The following is a 17618-nucleotide window of genomic DNA, read 5'->3' as shown; positions in this document are numbered from 1 at the left end:
AAAGGGCTTGGAATATGATATTCCAGAAGTGAAAGGAACTAGGATTAAAACCAAGAATCACCTACCCAGCAAAACTGAGTATAATATTTCAGGGGAAAAAATAGTCATTCAATGAAATAGAGGATTTTCAAGCATTCTTGATGAAAAGACCAGAGCTGAATAGAAAATTTGACTTTCAAACACAAGAATCAAGAGAAGTATGAAAAAGGTAAACAGGAAAGAGAAACCATAAGGGACTTACTAAAGTTGAAGTGTTTACATTCCTGCATGGAAAGACAATATTTGTAACTCTTGAAACTTTTTTCAGTGTCTGGATAGTTGGAAGGATTATATACATATAGACAGGAGTCACAGGGTGAGTTGACCAGGAAGGGATGATATCTAAAAAAATAAAATTAAGGTGTGAGAGAGGAATATATTGGGAGGAGAAAGGGAGAAATGAAATGGGGCAAATTATCTCTCATAAAAGAGCCAAGAAAAAGCTTTTTCAATGGAGGGGAAAAAGGGGAAGGTGAGAGGGAAAAAGTGAAGGGAATGACATGCACACTCAATTTGGTGTGAAAATCTATCTTACACTACAGGAAAGTAGGAGAGAAGGGGATGAGTGGGATGTGGGAGGGTGATAGAAGAGAGAACAGATGGGAGGAGGGAGTAATTAGAAGTCAACACTTTTGGGAAGAGACAAGGTCAAAAGAGAGAATAGTATAAATGGGGAGCAGGATAGGATGGAGGGAAATATAGCTAGTCTTTCACAACATGACTATTATGGAAGTCTTTTGCATAACTACACAAGTATAACCTATATTGAATGCTTTGCTTTCTCAGTGGGGATGGGTGGGGAGGAAAGAAGGGAGAGAAGTTAGAACTCAAAGTTTAAGGAACGAATGTTGAGAATTGTTTTTGCATGCAACTGGGAAATAAGAAATACAGGTAATGGGGTAGAGAAATCTATCTTGCCCTACAAGAAAAGAGAGAAGATGGGGGAAAGGGAAAGGAGGGGTGTGATAAAAGGGGGGGGGGGCAGATTGGGGGAATGAGGTAATCAGAATGCATGGTGTCTTAAGGTGGGGGGAGGGGAAAGATGGGGAGAAAATTTAGGACTCAAAATCTTGTGGAAATGAATGTTGAAAACTAAAAATAAATTAATAAAAAAATAAGAATGAAAATAAATAACTTCTTTTCTTAAACAAAAGATATACAAAGTGTACAGTGCTGGAAATCAGAAACGTGTGGAAGGGGGTGGTCATTTTTTCACACAATTAATAGAAAAAAAAATCTCTAAATTGAGTTTATGGAAGGTGAGAATCTGTAGACAATTAGGCAGAAGTAAGTATCTTACAGCCTTCAGAATTACCAGTGTTCTTATAAGGTTGGCACTTGGACAAAGGGCATTTGGCACTGGCCTGGGCCAAGTATTAAAGATTCGGCAGGGTGTAACTTGAGTGACACTATAGGAAAGCAAACAGATGCTTGGCAAAATAATGAGGCTAAAGGAGGCAGTTGGCAATGCACCAGAGCACAACCAGTTTCCACCCTTTTTTCCCCTTTGTTCCGAGTTTCCTTTATAAACATGTGTGAACCCACTTTCTCTGAGAGGAATTTTCTAGATGAATACTCTTGATCAGCAGTCAGTGAGTCACAGATCAAAGCTTCCTAATTGTTATCTTCCACCTCCTTATCCATGACCAAAGTCTTAGTCATAGCCAGCATTGTAAGGGGCCCATCACAGCTAATGATTTGGGGAATTAATAGATGCAGAGGATCAAGAATAAGGAAGGTAACTATTCTTTCTCCCTCTGCCCTGCTCAGGCCCTGTCCGAGATATAAATTCATTTCTGGCTATCCAATACTTGATATGGTACCTGGCACAGGGTAGCTTAATACATGTTTATTGATTGACTGATTACTGCATTCAAAAAAAAAAGACATTAATAAGATTGAAAACAACTGGGATGGTGAAGAGTTCAGTGACTACATCACCCAACAGTCTGTTGAAAGGACTAGGATTGCTTAATAGAGAATAAAGGTAAAGAACCTCTGAAATCACCTTGCACAAACACACCCAAAGCAGAAATCCTACTCCCCAACATCCCTGTAGTGATCAACCTTCAGCACAGAAGCCAGCCTTTCCTTACACCAGACTGAAATCCACTTCTCTGATACTTGGGCTCAGTGCTGATAGTTCTGCCCTCTGGGCCCTCCACAAAGTAACCCAATTTCTCTTGTGTATGACAGTCCTTCAAGTATTTAGGGGTACTTCTCATGGGGCCCCTGAATCTTTTTTTCCTTCAAACTGAAAATCCATAGGTTTTTAAATGAATCTTTATATAGTATGGTCACCTTCAAGATCTTTCACCCTTCTGGTCACTCTTTAGATACATCCTAACTTGACAATGTCCTCCATTAAATGTGATCTAGAAAACCAAACATGGTATTGCTGAAGTATTCTGCCCTCAGCAGAGGCCTTTCCCTCCCTCATTCTAGATATTATGCTTCTCTTTTTTTCTATTATGTCTTTTTTTAATTTGTGGAATAAAATGAGTATTTCCATAAAACAGTACAACAAAAAAAGATAATTATACATGAAATTGAAAATCTACTATACACAACTTGCTATTCCTTTCAAATATACAACAAAATTATCATGTAAATTTCTTTTTATTTCTTTTTCTTTCCTTCCCTCCCCCTCCCCTGCCCTAGAGATGTCTACCATTAGACACATGAATAGGTAAATATATGAAAAATTGTTGTATACATAATTCTGTTTATCAGTTCTTTCTCTGGATGAAGATAGCGTCTTTTTTCACATGTCTGTTGTAGATCATTTATATATTTATAATAGTCAAAATGATTTATTCACTCAAAGCTCTTCTTAAAACAATATTGCTGCTACTATTATATTACTATATTATATTATATATGTTATATTATATGTATCATATTACTGTTCTCTTGGTTCTACTCATTTTGCTCTTCATTATTTTGTGCAAGTCTTTCCATGTTTTTCTAAAATTATTGGGCTCATTATTTTTTATAGCACAGTAGTATTCCATCACAATTATATACCACAATTTGTTCAGGCACACACCCCCCCAATTGATGGGCACCCCTGCAACGTTCAGTTCTTTGCCACTACAAAAGGAGCTGCTATAAACATCCTAGAACGTATATAGGTTCTAATACAGCTTCTGCTCACCGCATGTTGTTCCATGCTGCATTGATGTATATGAAGATTATAGTCACTAAAAGCCCCAGACCTTTATAATGACAATAGCTAGCATTTATATAAAATTTCAAGGTTTGCAAAACATTTTACATATGTTAGCCCAGTTGAGCTGCACAGCTTTCCTATGCTGTCATCATCCCTATTTTATAGATGAAGAAATTGAGACTGAGAGAAGTCAAACAACTCATTCAGGGTCATATAGATAGCTAATATGAGGCAAGATTTAAACTCAATTCCTCCTGACTCCAATTAACAGGAACTATTATCTGGGCATACCTCATCCAATACATGCACAGCTGATTTTTTTTTCCTTTTAACACAATTGTACGATATTGCACTTACTAGAAGCTAGGTGGTGAAGTGGATACAACACTGGCCCTGGAGTCAGAACAAACTGAGTTAAAATCCAGCCTCAGACACTTACTACTTGTGTGACCCTGAACAAGTCATTTCACTTCTGTTTTCCTTAGTTTCCTCATCTATAAAATGGGGATAACAGCAGCACCAGCTTCATAGGATTGTTGTGAGGATCAAATGATATCATGATGGCAAACACAGTGTCTGGTACACAGTAAACTCTATGTAGATGTTAGCTATTATTAATTATTATTATGTTATTAAATATCATCCTATTAGATTCAGTCCATCATTTTTGACTGCCAATGTATTTTTGAATGCTAATTCTATCTTCCAGTGCATTAGCTACGTCTCCCAGATTTATTTTATTGGAAAATTTGATGAATATGTCAGTTAAGCTTCACCAAAACAATTGATCAAAATATTGAACACATTGTTTCCCAGACTTTGACACCATGCCTCAACAGCCTTCTCTCTGTAACCCTCTGTCTCCTATCTCCCAGCAGCGAGTTCCTCCTGTAACTTTCATTTTGAGAAAAGGCCCCAAAGCCAGGAGTTGGGAACTTGCAGCTTCAAGGCCACATGTGGTCCTCTAGGTCCTTGGGTGCGGCCCTTTGACAATACCTGATGCATACCTTCTGCAGCTCCTCATCTAGTGTCCACACTAATGTCTCCCCTGATGGGGAGCTTTCTACTGCTTCTTAGAACACTTGTAATTATTAGGAAATTTGTCCTCATATTAAACTAGAATCTGTCTCTCTGCAAATACCCTTTGGAGTCAAGGATACTAGTCTTTTTCATAATAGTTCTCTGAATACTTGGAGACAATTATCATTTTCCTTTTAATTTTCCTCTTCTTTAGTCTAAACAACACAGCAGTTTGTCAAGGGAGTGTCATAAGGATGGACATTTTTCTTATGAGTGGAGCTGAAGATACAATTCGAGTTTTTAGCCTTCCAGTCCCAGAAATATTTGATTAGAGCCATTCAGCTCTGGGTGTGCCAGGCATAGTAAGACAGGAGGAGACATAGGGGAGACAGGAAATGTCATTATCAGGCCCTTTCTTTTGGGTACCAGTGAGATTATTCTTATAACTGAATGCTGATTGTTGGTAATTTGTGAACTGATTCAACCATTCTGAAGAGAGATTTGGAACTATGCCCAAACATTACAACTAAAGATATTATATACTTGGGGGGAGGGGAGATGGTCATGTTGATAGAGGGAATAATTACAAATTACAGTGGATAATTAGTGGTCTTAAATTAGATGATTTTTGAGGCAGCAGAAACAGGCATACTAGGTATAGTTGCAGAAAGACAACCATAATTCTTAATAAAGGAAGAGGGTCTTTTCTCCAAGTGCATTTGAACAGGTACTGCCAGGCTTAACTTCACTTTTTTCTCTCCCCTTTTTATGACAGGATGATCAGGGGAATGGCATAATTACAGAATATCTGGATATCAGCAACAAATCTAACAAAATGTTGTTATGCCACCTTTATGGACATGATACAAATGGGCTAGATGACACTACTGTTAGGTGGATTTGGAATTAATGACAAAAAATCATTAATAGTTTAAGTTTAACTTGAAGGAATATGCAAGAGAACTGTACTTGGTTCTATCAGGTCAAGTCAACAAACACTTACAGAGCACTTACAATATGCCAGGGATTGTACTGAGAGTAGAGTGGAGTATACAAATTAAAGGAAAAAGGAAAAACAGTCCCTACCCACAAGGAGCTTAAATTATAATGAAGGAAAACAAAACATAAAAGGGAACTGAAAAAAGGAAGGAGCAGGAGAAAGTGCCTGTGCAGGGGACATGATGGTGAAGTCAGGAGAATGAAAGACTCATAGTCCAGGAGTGGGGACAAATATTATTTATATTAATATAAGATTATATTAATTATATATAATTATATTATATTAAATAAAGCTAATAAAAGTCAGGCAGTGTCCCTCTGGGCTAAGGTTAAGACTTTTCTTCTTAACCAGATGCCACTGACCATGCCTATATCCTTCCTAGTTAGACTAATCTCATCTATCAAGGTTCTCTGTGGTCTGTACCTCCCACAGAAGTTCCAGACCCTATATTCCAGGCTATGAGGCTCCAAAAAAGCCCTTAGTTCTGGCACTGCCCTAGAAGAATTGGTTGGGTTTATGTTCTACATTCCTACACACACACTTAAACTACAACTTCTTGGTCTCCTAGACCAAGTTGACCCCAGTAAATCATTTCTAGACTGATCTGTGCCCTCTCCCTATTTACCTCTAATCTAAGAAAAAAGACTTTCAGAGAGACTGTGGTTTGGTCTCAAGGCAAATGAATGGATGGCTACATGTCTTGAGTTAGCAGAGGACGTTTCCATTCAAATACAGCCTGTTCTAGATAGCATTCTATAATTTTGTGACTGTAGAGAAATTTTCATTCCAGTATAACTGGGGCCCTTTAACACCAGAATAGACCCTCCACTCAACCATTCTTTCTGTACTGCCCCAATGTGTCTTTCCTCAGTTTAAAGAAAGCTTTTGACAGAAAATCTGACAATACGTCAATGACCCTTCTGAAAGAGATGCTGACTATTTCTTCTCAGCTCAATGGCCCCAGGTTTACCACTTCACTCCTAACGTGGTCTGTACCATCATATCAACTGCATACCTATATTGCCACCAGGTAATTGTTTGCTTACTCCATTGAGGAATTCCCATCTTCTTTCCCACATGAATGTTTGCCTCACATTCTCTTCAGTTCTCATCTGTACTTTTTAGCTATCATCCCACCCACCCACCAGCTATGACTTCAATAGCTGCACTGCTGACCCAGTCTCATTCCCAAAGATCTATTCACAACATGGCCCAACCTAGACCAACCTGGCCCAGTTCTGCCCCAGCTGAAAGAGCTCCCAGAAAGCACACTGGTTAATCCTGACTGTACCTGCCTATCCACACCAAGGGACAAAGACTCAGACATTAAAAAAAAAGACTATATTCTATATGATCTAAACAGGGTAAGAGAAAATTCATAAAATACCAGGTCTACCCTTAAGCCTATGAAATTGAGATGACTAAACCTTGGTGGGGATTGTATATCGAAGTCTATGCCAAGGAAAAATGAGGCCCCAAATAGTGCAAATAAGAGCTAGAACATCAGATTTAGTAGAATGAAGTCTACTGAATGACTAGATTACCTGCACTTCTTGTTCCAGGACTTAGTCTGGTGTGGTAGAGAGCTAAATTTCTAGTCAGAAGACCCAGGTGCAAATTCTGGCTGTTATTTACCACTTCTGTAAATGCAGGCGTGTTATTTGACCTTTCTGGTCCTAAATTACTCCATTTATAAAAGAGGGACAATCATTCCTATGCTCTTATCTCACACAAAAATAAAACAGAAACACTGGGAAATAAACCCCAGGTAAAAACAAAAAGTGAGTTTTGAGAAGGTCAGCCATCATAAGGCTGAGGTGAAAACAATGCATGGAAACTCCAGGTTATATCAACATGAACTGTTATTTTGTACTTGCTGTGATTCCATCAACATAAGGTACTCTCAGGGAGAAAAGCCCTTCTACCAAAGCAAATTGATATCTACTATTCTATTTCTGGTCTTAGGGAGTTTCCTGAGTGTACTTTGGCAGCCAGAGCCTGGGAATGTGATCTCAAGTCTCACAGTTAATGTAAACCATGTTGAATAAATGTAAACAGCAGAAGAAGCTCCAACTATCCCATGGGAACACTTGCAGGTGCCCCTGGGCCATCCCTGGCATTATGTCTTCTTTGTTCTGTTTCTATACAGTTTCTGGTCTAACCTGGGCTTTCTGTGGGCATCCATCATACCATTCTGTTTTCCTGCTGCCAAGAAATGGGTCTCATGAGTTAAACTGCCCCAATTAACCCAACAAGCCCTAATAAATCTAGATTTGTACAACCAGGCTAGCATAGACCCCTCTTTCTTCGGCACCTCAGTACTGTCTTTGAGAGTTTGTGTCCCTACAACTGGCATATCAGGGCAGAAGAGATCAGCCCCTTTACATTTGACCTTACAGTAGGAATAGTTGGCAGGTTAGTCTGCCCTCCTGCAAATACTGTGTCCTTCCACTGAAACACTGAGAAGTGACACCCAGGGTTGTAGAGCCAGCACGTGTCCAAGGCAAGACTTCACAGTCAGGTCTTCCTGCCGCCAAGGTCAACTCTATCCATAACAAATAGTAGGCACAGTACTAGAGCTGCCTCTCCAGATTATTATTATTACCCAATATCATGAATGTAAAGAAAGGTTACCATATTACTATCAGTGGCATTTAATTGATGACTATTGAATTTTGCAGTTCCTTGAAGGTTCTGGGTGGAGCCTGTTTCTGGCTATTGCATGGACAAGAAAGGATGCTCAATTCCTGGAATAGAGCTCATCTAGGCTTGTGGGAAGGTAAGCAAGGGTAAGCAAATTCAACTCACCTGCCATACTGCTCACATTGATAAATCTTCCCCTTGATTTCCGGAGGAGGGGTAAAAAGGCCTTGGTCACTTCCACAGCTCCAAAGAAGTTCACGTCCATGCACTGTCTGTAGATATTCATGGGAAGGAGCTCACCATCTCCTACGGTACCCAAGACCCCAGCATTGTTGACAACAGCCCACAGTCCTGGGACAGAAAAAGGAATTTGGGAAAATATGAAGCAGAATTCCTGACATGTACAAGATAAAGGAAATGAATGCTAGATTCAAAACCATAAGACCAAGGTTTGAAACTTAGATACTGGATCATAGGATCCATAGAAAGGAATTTAGAGACCATATAGTTCAACCTCCTCACTTCACATATTAGAAAAATTTAGGCCAAGAGAGACTGAGCTGGTTAACCTAAGGACACACAGATAATTAATGGCTACCATTTACATGAGACTTAAAGGTTTGCAAAGAACTTTACATATTACCCTGATCTGAAGGTAAGAAGTTACGTGTGCTAAACGCTAGGGATACAGAAGAAAAAACAAAAACAAAAAACAAAATCCTTCAAGGAGGTTACATTCTAATGAAGAAGATAGCCTAATATATAATTAGGTATACACAAGAAATACACAGAGTAGACAGAAGAATAACAAGCACACCTGTAAGACTAAACTATATAGTGCTTGGAGGAAAGTAAAGCATTAAAAGATTGGAAAGATAAGAAGGGGTCAAGTTGTGAAGAGCTTTAAGTATGAAACACAGGAGTTTTTATTTGGTCCTAGAAGTAAATAAGGAGCCAGGGGATTTTACTGAGTGTGAATTTGATCGTGGTGTAGTGGGCAGACTGAGATGGGGAACAACTTAAAGGAGACAGACCAATTAGAAGGCTACTATTAATACCCAAGTGAAGTGATGAGGGCCTGACCTAGAGAGGTAGCTGTGTGAATATAAAAAAATATAAATACAAAAAAATAATAATAAAATATATATGTATATAAAATAATAAAATATAAAAAAAAGCAAAAATGTGTGTGGGAAATTGAAGAGAAAGAAACTATAAGATTTAAAAAGTGTTTTGGATTTGTGGAGTAAACAAATGAGAGAAGAGATTATAGTAAGATCTCGAACCTGGGAAAGTAGGAGGATGGTGACGCCCTGAACAAGCACTAGAGAAGTTCAGAAGAGGGATAAGTTTGGGTGGGGAGGAATATAATGAGTTTAATTTTGCACACAATGAGTTTGAAAAGCCTGAGATACCACTTTGAAATACCTACTAGGTAGTTAATAACACGAGAATGGAGCTCGGAATAGAGACTAGCCCTGGATAAATAGACCTTCTACTAAATAGCAGTCAAAATAATAGGGCTCATTAAAAAAGGAAAAGTGATATCAATGAGTAAATATGAGTAGACTGAGGAGATGTAACTTCTGTTATTAACAAGATGAGGCCTCCTACATTCAAAGTTGATCTGAGGAAGAAAAAGAGGAAGGTCCCCACATTGGCCCGTGGATATTGAATAGTGCTCTTTCCTTCTTAGCTTAGACGAGTGTGGCCAGAATTAGCTCAACTACATTGAGAAGAGGTGGTCTATGGCTACACTACTTGTATCAATGTTATATTAAGCTATTTCATCTCATTTTATATAATGGTCTTTATTATATTATATGCCCAAATAATTAGTATAAAAAATAAGAGAGTACTGGGATAAGTCACAGAGAGAACATGACCCTAGTTTCTCAGAGGTTATGTCAGCATTGTTAATAAAGAAAATGCCACAGGACTGGAGAAACAAAGGAACAGCTTCTGAAAAAAAAGCAAAAAGGGAATTTTGGAAACTACTGGTTAATCATGGAAGTAATTGTTAGTCAAATGGTCTACACAATCTGTGAAAAGGAAATAGGGATCAACAGAGACCAACATAGGTTCACTAAGAACAAGCCAGGTTAAACTCACCTCTTTCCTTGACAAGCTTACAAGACTGATTTAGCAAAGAAATGCAACAGAAAAGCCATTTGAATTTCAGCAAGACAATGACAAAGGCCTTCATGATAGCTTTGTGGACAAGCCTAAAGAACTGTGGACTGGCTGAGAATACTGGAAAGATTCACAGTTGGTTGAATGAGCATACCACACTCCTCCCTCTCTGCCCCCAAAGGATTGATTAATGCTTCGATATTAACCTGGAGGGTAGTCTCTAGTGTTGTGTTAAAGGTACGTTTTCCATTATGTCTTATTCCAAGTTGTTGTTTTTACCAATAACTTGAATGAAGACATGGATGACAGCTTCTCAGTCTTAGGAGATTTTTAGAGGATGTAAAATGAGAATAATAACCAATATGATGGATGATAGATAGAAAAAATGTTCCAGTAGGCTGAAACAATGGACATCAATGAACAAGATGAAATTTGATAAAAAAAAAAATATTTTAAGTTCTACACTTACTTTCATAAAAGTAAAATACAGAAGTATGGAATTAGGGACATAAAGTTAAAAGCATTTTGATTTTTAAAAGTTAGCAGTTTTGATTGTAAGTTCAGAATGAGAAATATGAATAAACAGTATATTATCTACTAAAAAAGAGAGTATGATATTAGTTTTCAATAATGTCAGTATAGTGTGGAGAAGTAGAAGCAGCTCTATATACTGTTGGATGCCATCAAGCCTGAGTGGAGAATTTACAGAAAGACTTGGATGAGTTGTAAGGGGGGATGATTATGTAAAAGGATTAGACCTTTTGGTATCACTTAAGAGGGCAAATCTATGACCAATGAGTGGAAGTTATAGCTACTGTGGAAGGACAAAGGTTTCTACTTATTAATATAAGGAGAACATATGGAATGAGACCTGATTTCATTGCTATAGGGTAGTCCCAATAAAGAGATTCTCTCTATTAATGCAGCTCAGTCCCTGCTCTGTATTTCATGATTTGGGAGGGTAGCCTACAACATTGAGAGATGAACTAATTTGCTCAGGGTCACAGAGTAGGTGCTAGGTCAGTTCTCTATACACTATACTATACTAGCTATCAAGGAAGGAATATAATTCTAACATTTATACTTGTCTGATAATAGAATGGGCTACCTTGGTAAGCACCCCTTCACAAGGAGGTGCAGAAGAAGAGACTTAAATGACAACTTAGAAATATTGTGGAGGGGATTATTGTATTAGTTGACCTCTGATATCTCTTCCGAAGATTCTAATTGACAATAATAATCCTAATGATTCTGTAACTAGTTGTCTATTTACTTCCTATTATCAAGAAAAGGGGTCTCCCTGCCCAAATTGCAAAGTGTTATAACAGCTCAAGTGATATAAGTTATTAAGCCGATGCTCAGTTTCTCTTCAAACTGCTTTCCACTTATGCTCTATCAAATACTTATGTCAGTTATGATCAGAAGGAGAACACTCCATTTCCCCAGAACAATAGTAGGGTCCCAATACCTGTGTGTTGCACCTTTTCTGCAATTTGAGCTTGAACTTCTTTGATCTGGTCTGGGTTGGTAATATCCATTTGGACAACTGAGGTTCTCTTGGAACAGGTCTTTTTCAGTACCTCAGCTCCAGGTCCATTCTCATTCAGAACACCAACAAATACAGTGAATCCCAACTCATCCAGGTACTTTGACAGGGCATGGCCAATCCCAGAATCTCCACCTGAAAGCAGCCAAGCAATTCAACAGGTGAGGACCACAACCAAAACAAGAGAATCTATCCTCTCCAGCAGTAGCCCTTGGGGAAGAAAGGGATATCTTAACAAACTTTGGGGGATGATGACTCAGCACTGGATTGAATTTTTATTGGGTGATAGTTCAAAGATGATCCTTTCTAGCTCTAAATTCTGTGATCTTATTGTTAAGTTGCCTTTCTCTCCTCTCGCTTTGATTGGGGGTGGGGGGGGGGAAACAGTGTCTTATCTATCAAATACATAGAAAGGTGTGATTGTACTATTAAAAATTCCACCAAGGACTAGAACATTTATAATTGGCTCAAGGGAATCTGGGATTGAAGCATAGACGAATGAATTTCATCCAGAGCACCTGACTGACCAATCTTAAATTCACAAGGGATTGTCCTGAAAGAGGTCATTTTCATCTGGGGATCATTAGTGGAAAAGTTCATGACTAAACAAGTGATAGGATCACACAAGACTAAATGGACAATTGTGGATATATAAAATTTAAAAGCTTTTTGGACAAATACAATGTAGTAAAAATTAAAGGGAAAGAAAATTGCGGGGAAAAAAATCTTTGCAATAGGTTTCTCCGAGAAAGGTCTCAGTTCCAAGATACATAAGGAACTGATTCAAATTTATAAGACAAAGAGCCATTCTCCAGCAGGTATAAATGATTAAAGGATATGAACAGGCAGTTTTCAGAGGGAGAAATCAACCTATAAACAATCATATTGAAAACACCTCTAAACTACTAATAATTAAAGAAATGCAAATGAGAGCAACTACGATGTTCTTCCTCCCACCTATCAGACTGGAAAAAATGAAAGCAGAACATGATAAATGTTGGAAGGACTGTGGAAAAACAAGAACAGTAGAACACTGTTGGTGGAGCTATAAACTGGTCCAGGTATTCTACAAAGCAATTTGGAACAATGCCCAGAAAGTTACCAAACTGTGTATATTCTTGGACCCAGCTATACCACTACTAGACCTCTGTCAGTCTGACAACTCCTTCCCATTCTCCTGTGTTGGATCTTCATCCAGGTAATGTCTATTAATCCTGGATAGCTCTCAAGGCTCCTTCCTTGGCCCTCTTCTCTTCTCCCTCTTACTGTTTTGCTTGGTGATCTCATCAGCTCCCATAGATTCAATTACCTTCTCTATAGGGATGATTCTCAGATCTACTTATCAAACACTATAACTACCCTCCTAATCTTCATTCTCACATTTCTATTGCCTTTCGAACATCTTGAATTGGATGTCTTACAGACATCTTAAACTCAACATGTCCAAAGCTGAATTCTTTATTTTTCCCCCAATGCTCTCCTTTCTCAATTTTCCTGATATTGTCAAAGGAACTACCCTTATGGTCACCCAGCTTCACAACCTAGGCTGTTGTCCTCAACTCCCTACTCTCTCTCATCCCCCATATCTAATTAGTTTTCAAGTCCTATGGATTCTACCTGTTTATTCACTGAGCTACTTCTAATTTCTGAAGCAGCCATCTTCACAACACTTTTTGTATACTTCCTCTTCTCTCCTCTTATACTGCCACCACTCCAGCACAGGCCCTGGTCACCTCACACCTGGACTATAGGCAAGAGCCTAATGATTGATGTGCCTGTTTCAAGTCTCTCCTTCACTCTAATCCATCCTCTACTCAGCTATCAAAGTAATCTTCCTAAAGCACAAGTGTGATCACATCACCTCTCTACTCAAAAAACTCCACTGATTCCCTTGTAATCTCTAATATCAATTATAAGATCATCCTTTTGACCTTTAAAGTTATTTGTAACCGGTCTCTCTCCTACCTGTCCAGTTTTCTTCCACCTTACATACTTTGCAAAGCAAAGTACTTGCTTGGCAAGGCACTGACTTGCTAGCTATTTCTTGCACAGACCATCTTCAAACTCCACACATTTCCACTGGTAATTCCCATGTCTGGAACACCTTTACCTCCTGGATTCCCTGGCTTGCTTCAACCCACTAGTTTCTTCCCTCTGTTGATTATCTCCAATTTATCCTTTATATATCTTGTTTGTATAAAATTATTTACACATTATTACAATTAGACTTTGAGCTCTGTAAGAGCAGGGACTGATCTGTGGTTTTTCTTTTTATTTTTTCTTTTGGTTTTTCTTTTCTTTTCTTGTTTTGTGTTTGGGTTGGTGGTGGCAGTTTTGGTTTTGGTTTTTACCTGTCTGTATTTAGTATAGTCCTTGACACATAGTAGATGCCTTATTAATACTTGATTTTACTTGACTCCAACAAAAACAAAGAAAAAGGAAAAGTATCTATATATACACAAAAAAGATTTATAGATGCGCTTTTTGTGGTTCCCAAAAACTGGAAACTAATGAAAGGAAAAAGCTCAATGATCAATCCTTGAGCGCTTTGCTCTGTACTGCCTTGATAATCTTTAATTGGGTATAATCATTAGGATAAGAAATAACTGTGTGATTTATAGTAAGAACATAGTCTTGGGTAAAAAAAACCTGTGTGTAACCAAACTAAGGGAAATTCCTGTGTTAGTTAACCTTAGAAATGTAACTAAATCATTACAAAGTATGTATCTTATAGATATATATAAGTATATACTTATATATGAATATAAGTATGTATACAAATCATTATAAAGTATATGTCTTAAGTATGTGACCATAATAATCATACCTATATATTAATCTTTATTTTAAAAATATAAAGTAAGCCCACTGACACCTAGAAGACTTTAAGCTTGACTGAATGCAAGTTGACAATCTACTCCTACCTAGAATTGACATGAAGTTGGGGAGATATTATTTTCCTGCAATGTCCCTACTCTTGGTGGCAATTTCCTATAGTCAAAAGGTTTGTAAGCTCAATACCAGATCTAGTAAGTTATAGATTATTGGTAGGGGAAACATCTGAGGTTATGTCTAAAATTAAGCTATTAGGCTTAGGACTTTAGACCAACAACAATAAGTTGGGGTCTTTTAATTCTTAGTTATACTGTGGAGATAATTAGGTCAAGAGTTTGTGAGATTAGCAAACACAAAATATTATTTGTGTCTCAGTTGGTTAATGTTTTTAAAAAAATTCTTTTGTGGTCCATATTGTAAATGCTTTAAAAAGAATTATCACCTGACCAAAAGTTTGAATTGTTTTATCTGTTATAAATTGTGTTAAAAATGAAAAATAAAATTAAAAAAATATACAAAGTAAGAAAGCCTCATAAAGGGCTAATTAAGACAAGGAAAGAACAAAGTTAGGACATAATAACCTACAAAATGTAATCTTGCATGATAGAGAACTTTGTTGAACCATATATGAATGAAGAGACCTATAAATAACTGAATTTTGTATCTTGGGGTCTCAGATTATATTGGGTGGACTGTAGACCCCACCTTTTGTTTCTCTTAATAAAGGTTGGTTTCTTTGCCCAGAAAGGCTTCATGGTTTTTTTTACACTAAGAAAGGATTCTCCTATTGGGGGATGACTAAACAAATTGTGGGATATGTATATGATGGCATATTATTGTGCCATAAGAAAGGATGAAATAGAAAATTTTAGAGGAAATTGGGAAGAACTTTATGAACTCTTGTAAAATGGAGTAGAACTAGGAGAACAATTTAGATAATAACATTATAGAGAAAAATAACTGAAAGACTTTAGAACTCTGATCAACCCAATGATAATCCAAAACTGAAATGCACATTTGTCCTCTGTCAGCAAGAGGTGAAGAACTTAGAATTCAGAAAGAGAGACATACATTTTCAGATATGACCAATGTGGAATATATTGTGTTGGTATATTTTGAGGGGTCTGTTTTTTTAGGTCTGTCTAGGGGAGTGTTGGTGGGAGGAATAGGTTAATTTTAAAACTCATTACTTGGAAAATAAAAATAATAAGCTACTATTTTTTTTAAAAAGCTGGAGGATTGCTACAAGGATCTGGTAGGATAGAATCAATAGTTATGGCTTAGCTCATAAGCTTAGCGAGCTTGAGATTCACCTTGTCAGAACTGGATACATTGCTTTAGATGCACTTCTACTTTTTATATATTATTAAAGTTAAAAATATTTATATTGTATATTTATATATCACTTATGTTTTATATTATGTTAAGTCTATTTCTGAATTGATTTTCTGTTTCCTGTATTGGCAGAGGAGAGAGAAAAAGCAGGTATGGGAGCTGATGTCTGAGCAGTCAGGAAGGTAGCGGTGGCAGTAGAGAAAAACAGGTCATTAAAGATTGGGTGAAGATGACCTTGGTACCCAGGGATCTTAGTGGCTCAGGGACTAAGAAGGTCAAAAGGCTCAGTGACCTCAAGCTTAGAATTAAAGGCATGGGTGTGGAGGAGCAGGATCAAAGAGATGGGCACAAGGAGGTTTACTAAACTAAATAGCAAGGGAAGGACGTTCAGAGTTAGAAAAGGATATTGGACTGGGGACACAGTGTAGATCCAATTGAGCACAGGTTTTCTCTGCTTCTGTGTTGCCCAAACCTCAGGGCATTTCTAGGGTTCCATGTGGCCTTTTTGTACTCAGATTACCAAGAAACCCACCCATAATGGGAAGAGTACTGGCTCTAGAGTCTGAAAAATTTGGTTAAAATTCTGCCTCTGGCACTTTCTGTATGAGATACTGATTTAGCCACTTCATTTTCCTTATCTCTAAGGTGAAAAGTTTTGATTCTGTGGTTATTGGGGTCTCTTCTAGCTCTAAATCACTGTATAATTCATAGTCATAGATTTTGAGATGGAAGGGAGCTTGGAGGTTCATCTAATCCAAATCCTTCACTTTACTCCTTCCTCACAAACACTGTCCCCTTCCTTCCAAAGGTGGTGACTGTCTGATAGTACCAGCATAGATAACTGGGTATAGCAAAGAAATATCTAACAGTATCACCCTGGGCTGGGCTGTTTTTTCTTTTAAAAGGTACTGAAACTATCATTGAGATTTGGTTTGCTCAGAGGACCAAGGCTCAGGTTGTTAATGTGATTTCCTGGTTACTTGAGGGGGTGGAGAGAAAACATGAGGAGCTCCAGGAAGGTCCTAAAGTTTCACCAGTGAACCTCCATAGGCAACACAGAAGTAGAGAACCCACATTCAACTGTCCCAGTCAAACATCCTCTCTTCGCTCTGAATGCCCTTCCTTCACTATGATTAGGCAAGTCTCCTTTTTAGCAATTGTCGGATGGAGTACCAGGATCTAGATACCAGCCTGATGTTGCTGTCCCTGGTCTGTGATATTGGCTATCCTCAGGTCAGAGCCTTCCAGGCTAGATATGGATGGTGGGGAGAGGGTGTCCATGAGAGGAAATAAAGTCCTGACAGCCCAGGGAGTCGGTGGGAAGGTCAATGGGAACAATGGCCAAGATTCTGAGTCATCCCCAAAGGTGGGTCAGTCTCCCAACTGGCAAGGAAAAAGCTTCCATAGCAGCTGCAGTGACACTTCCCTCACTCCCTTTTTGTAACCATGTCCTTTCCACCTCAGTAGGTTTGATTGAAAATTAAGTCTTGTTTACTGGGTGTCACTTTATTTCTTCTAATAGCATTTCTAGGCACTCAGCGCTTTTCACCCTCATGGATTCTTAAACAGAGGCCAACATGCAGAAGTCACTTGATCTTGTTGACTCAGTTCCAGAATGCCCATGGGAGCAATGAACAATGAAGCCCTGAGAATCAAACTCCACCCATCCTGACTAGGAGATCTTTCAACACCATCTGAGATGCCCTAATTAGGGAGCTCAGCCTTCACCTTAAAAGCCAGCCTTGAAGTAGAGATCAAGAAGAGCCAAACTGAACTTGAACTTTGGTCAGCCTTCAATAGAAGTTCAAGGAATGAAAGGGAAAGGGGGAATAAGCATTTATTAAGTGCTAGGCTCCAAGCTAAGCACTTCTACACATATTGCTTCAGCTGATTCT

At 38.2% G+C, this 17618-nt stretch overlaps 1 protein-coding gene across 3 annotated transcripts in view; it reads right to left on the bottom strand.

The window, feature by feature from the left end:
• The window catches only part of HSD17B2 (hydroxysteroid 17-beta dehydrogenase 2), a 106059-nt gene that overhangs the window by 23476 nt on the left and 64965 nt on the right, over positions 1–17618 (bottom strand). For all 3 annotated transcript variants that reach the window (XM_072634204.1, XM_072634202.1, XM_072634203.1), the window contains exons 2-3: positions 11476–11688; positions 8040–8225 (exon numbers count right to left, since the gene is read on the bottom strand). In XM_072634204.1, coding sequence (XP_072490305.1) covers positions 8040–8225; positions 11476–11688 — 399 coding nt within the window. The remainder of the gene's footprint in view (positions 1–8039; positions 8226–11475; positions 11689–17618) is intronic.

The sequence above is a fragment of the Notamacropus eugenii genome, chromosome 1 (genome assembly GCF_028372415.1).
Source record: "Notamacropus eugenii isolate mMacEug1 chromosome 1, mMacEug1.pri_v2, whole genome shotgun sequence".
In the NCBI taxonomy this organism is placed as follows: domain Eukaryota; kingdom Metazoa; phylum Chordata; class Mammalia; order Diprotodontia; family Macropodidae; genus Notamacropus; species Notamacropus eugenii.
This window is presented reverse-complemented; position numbering and strand designations above follow the sequence as displayed.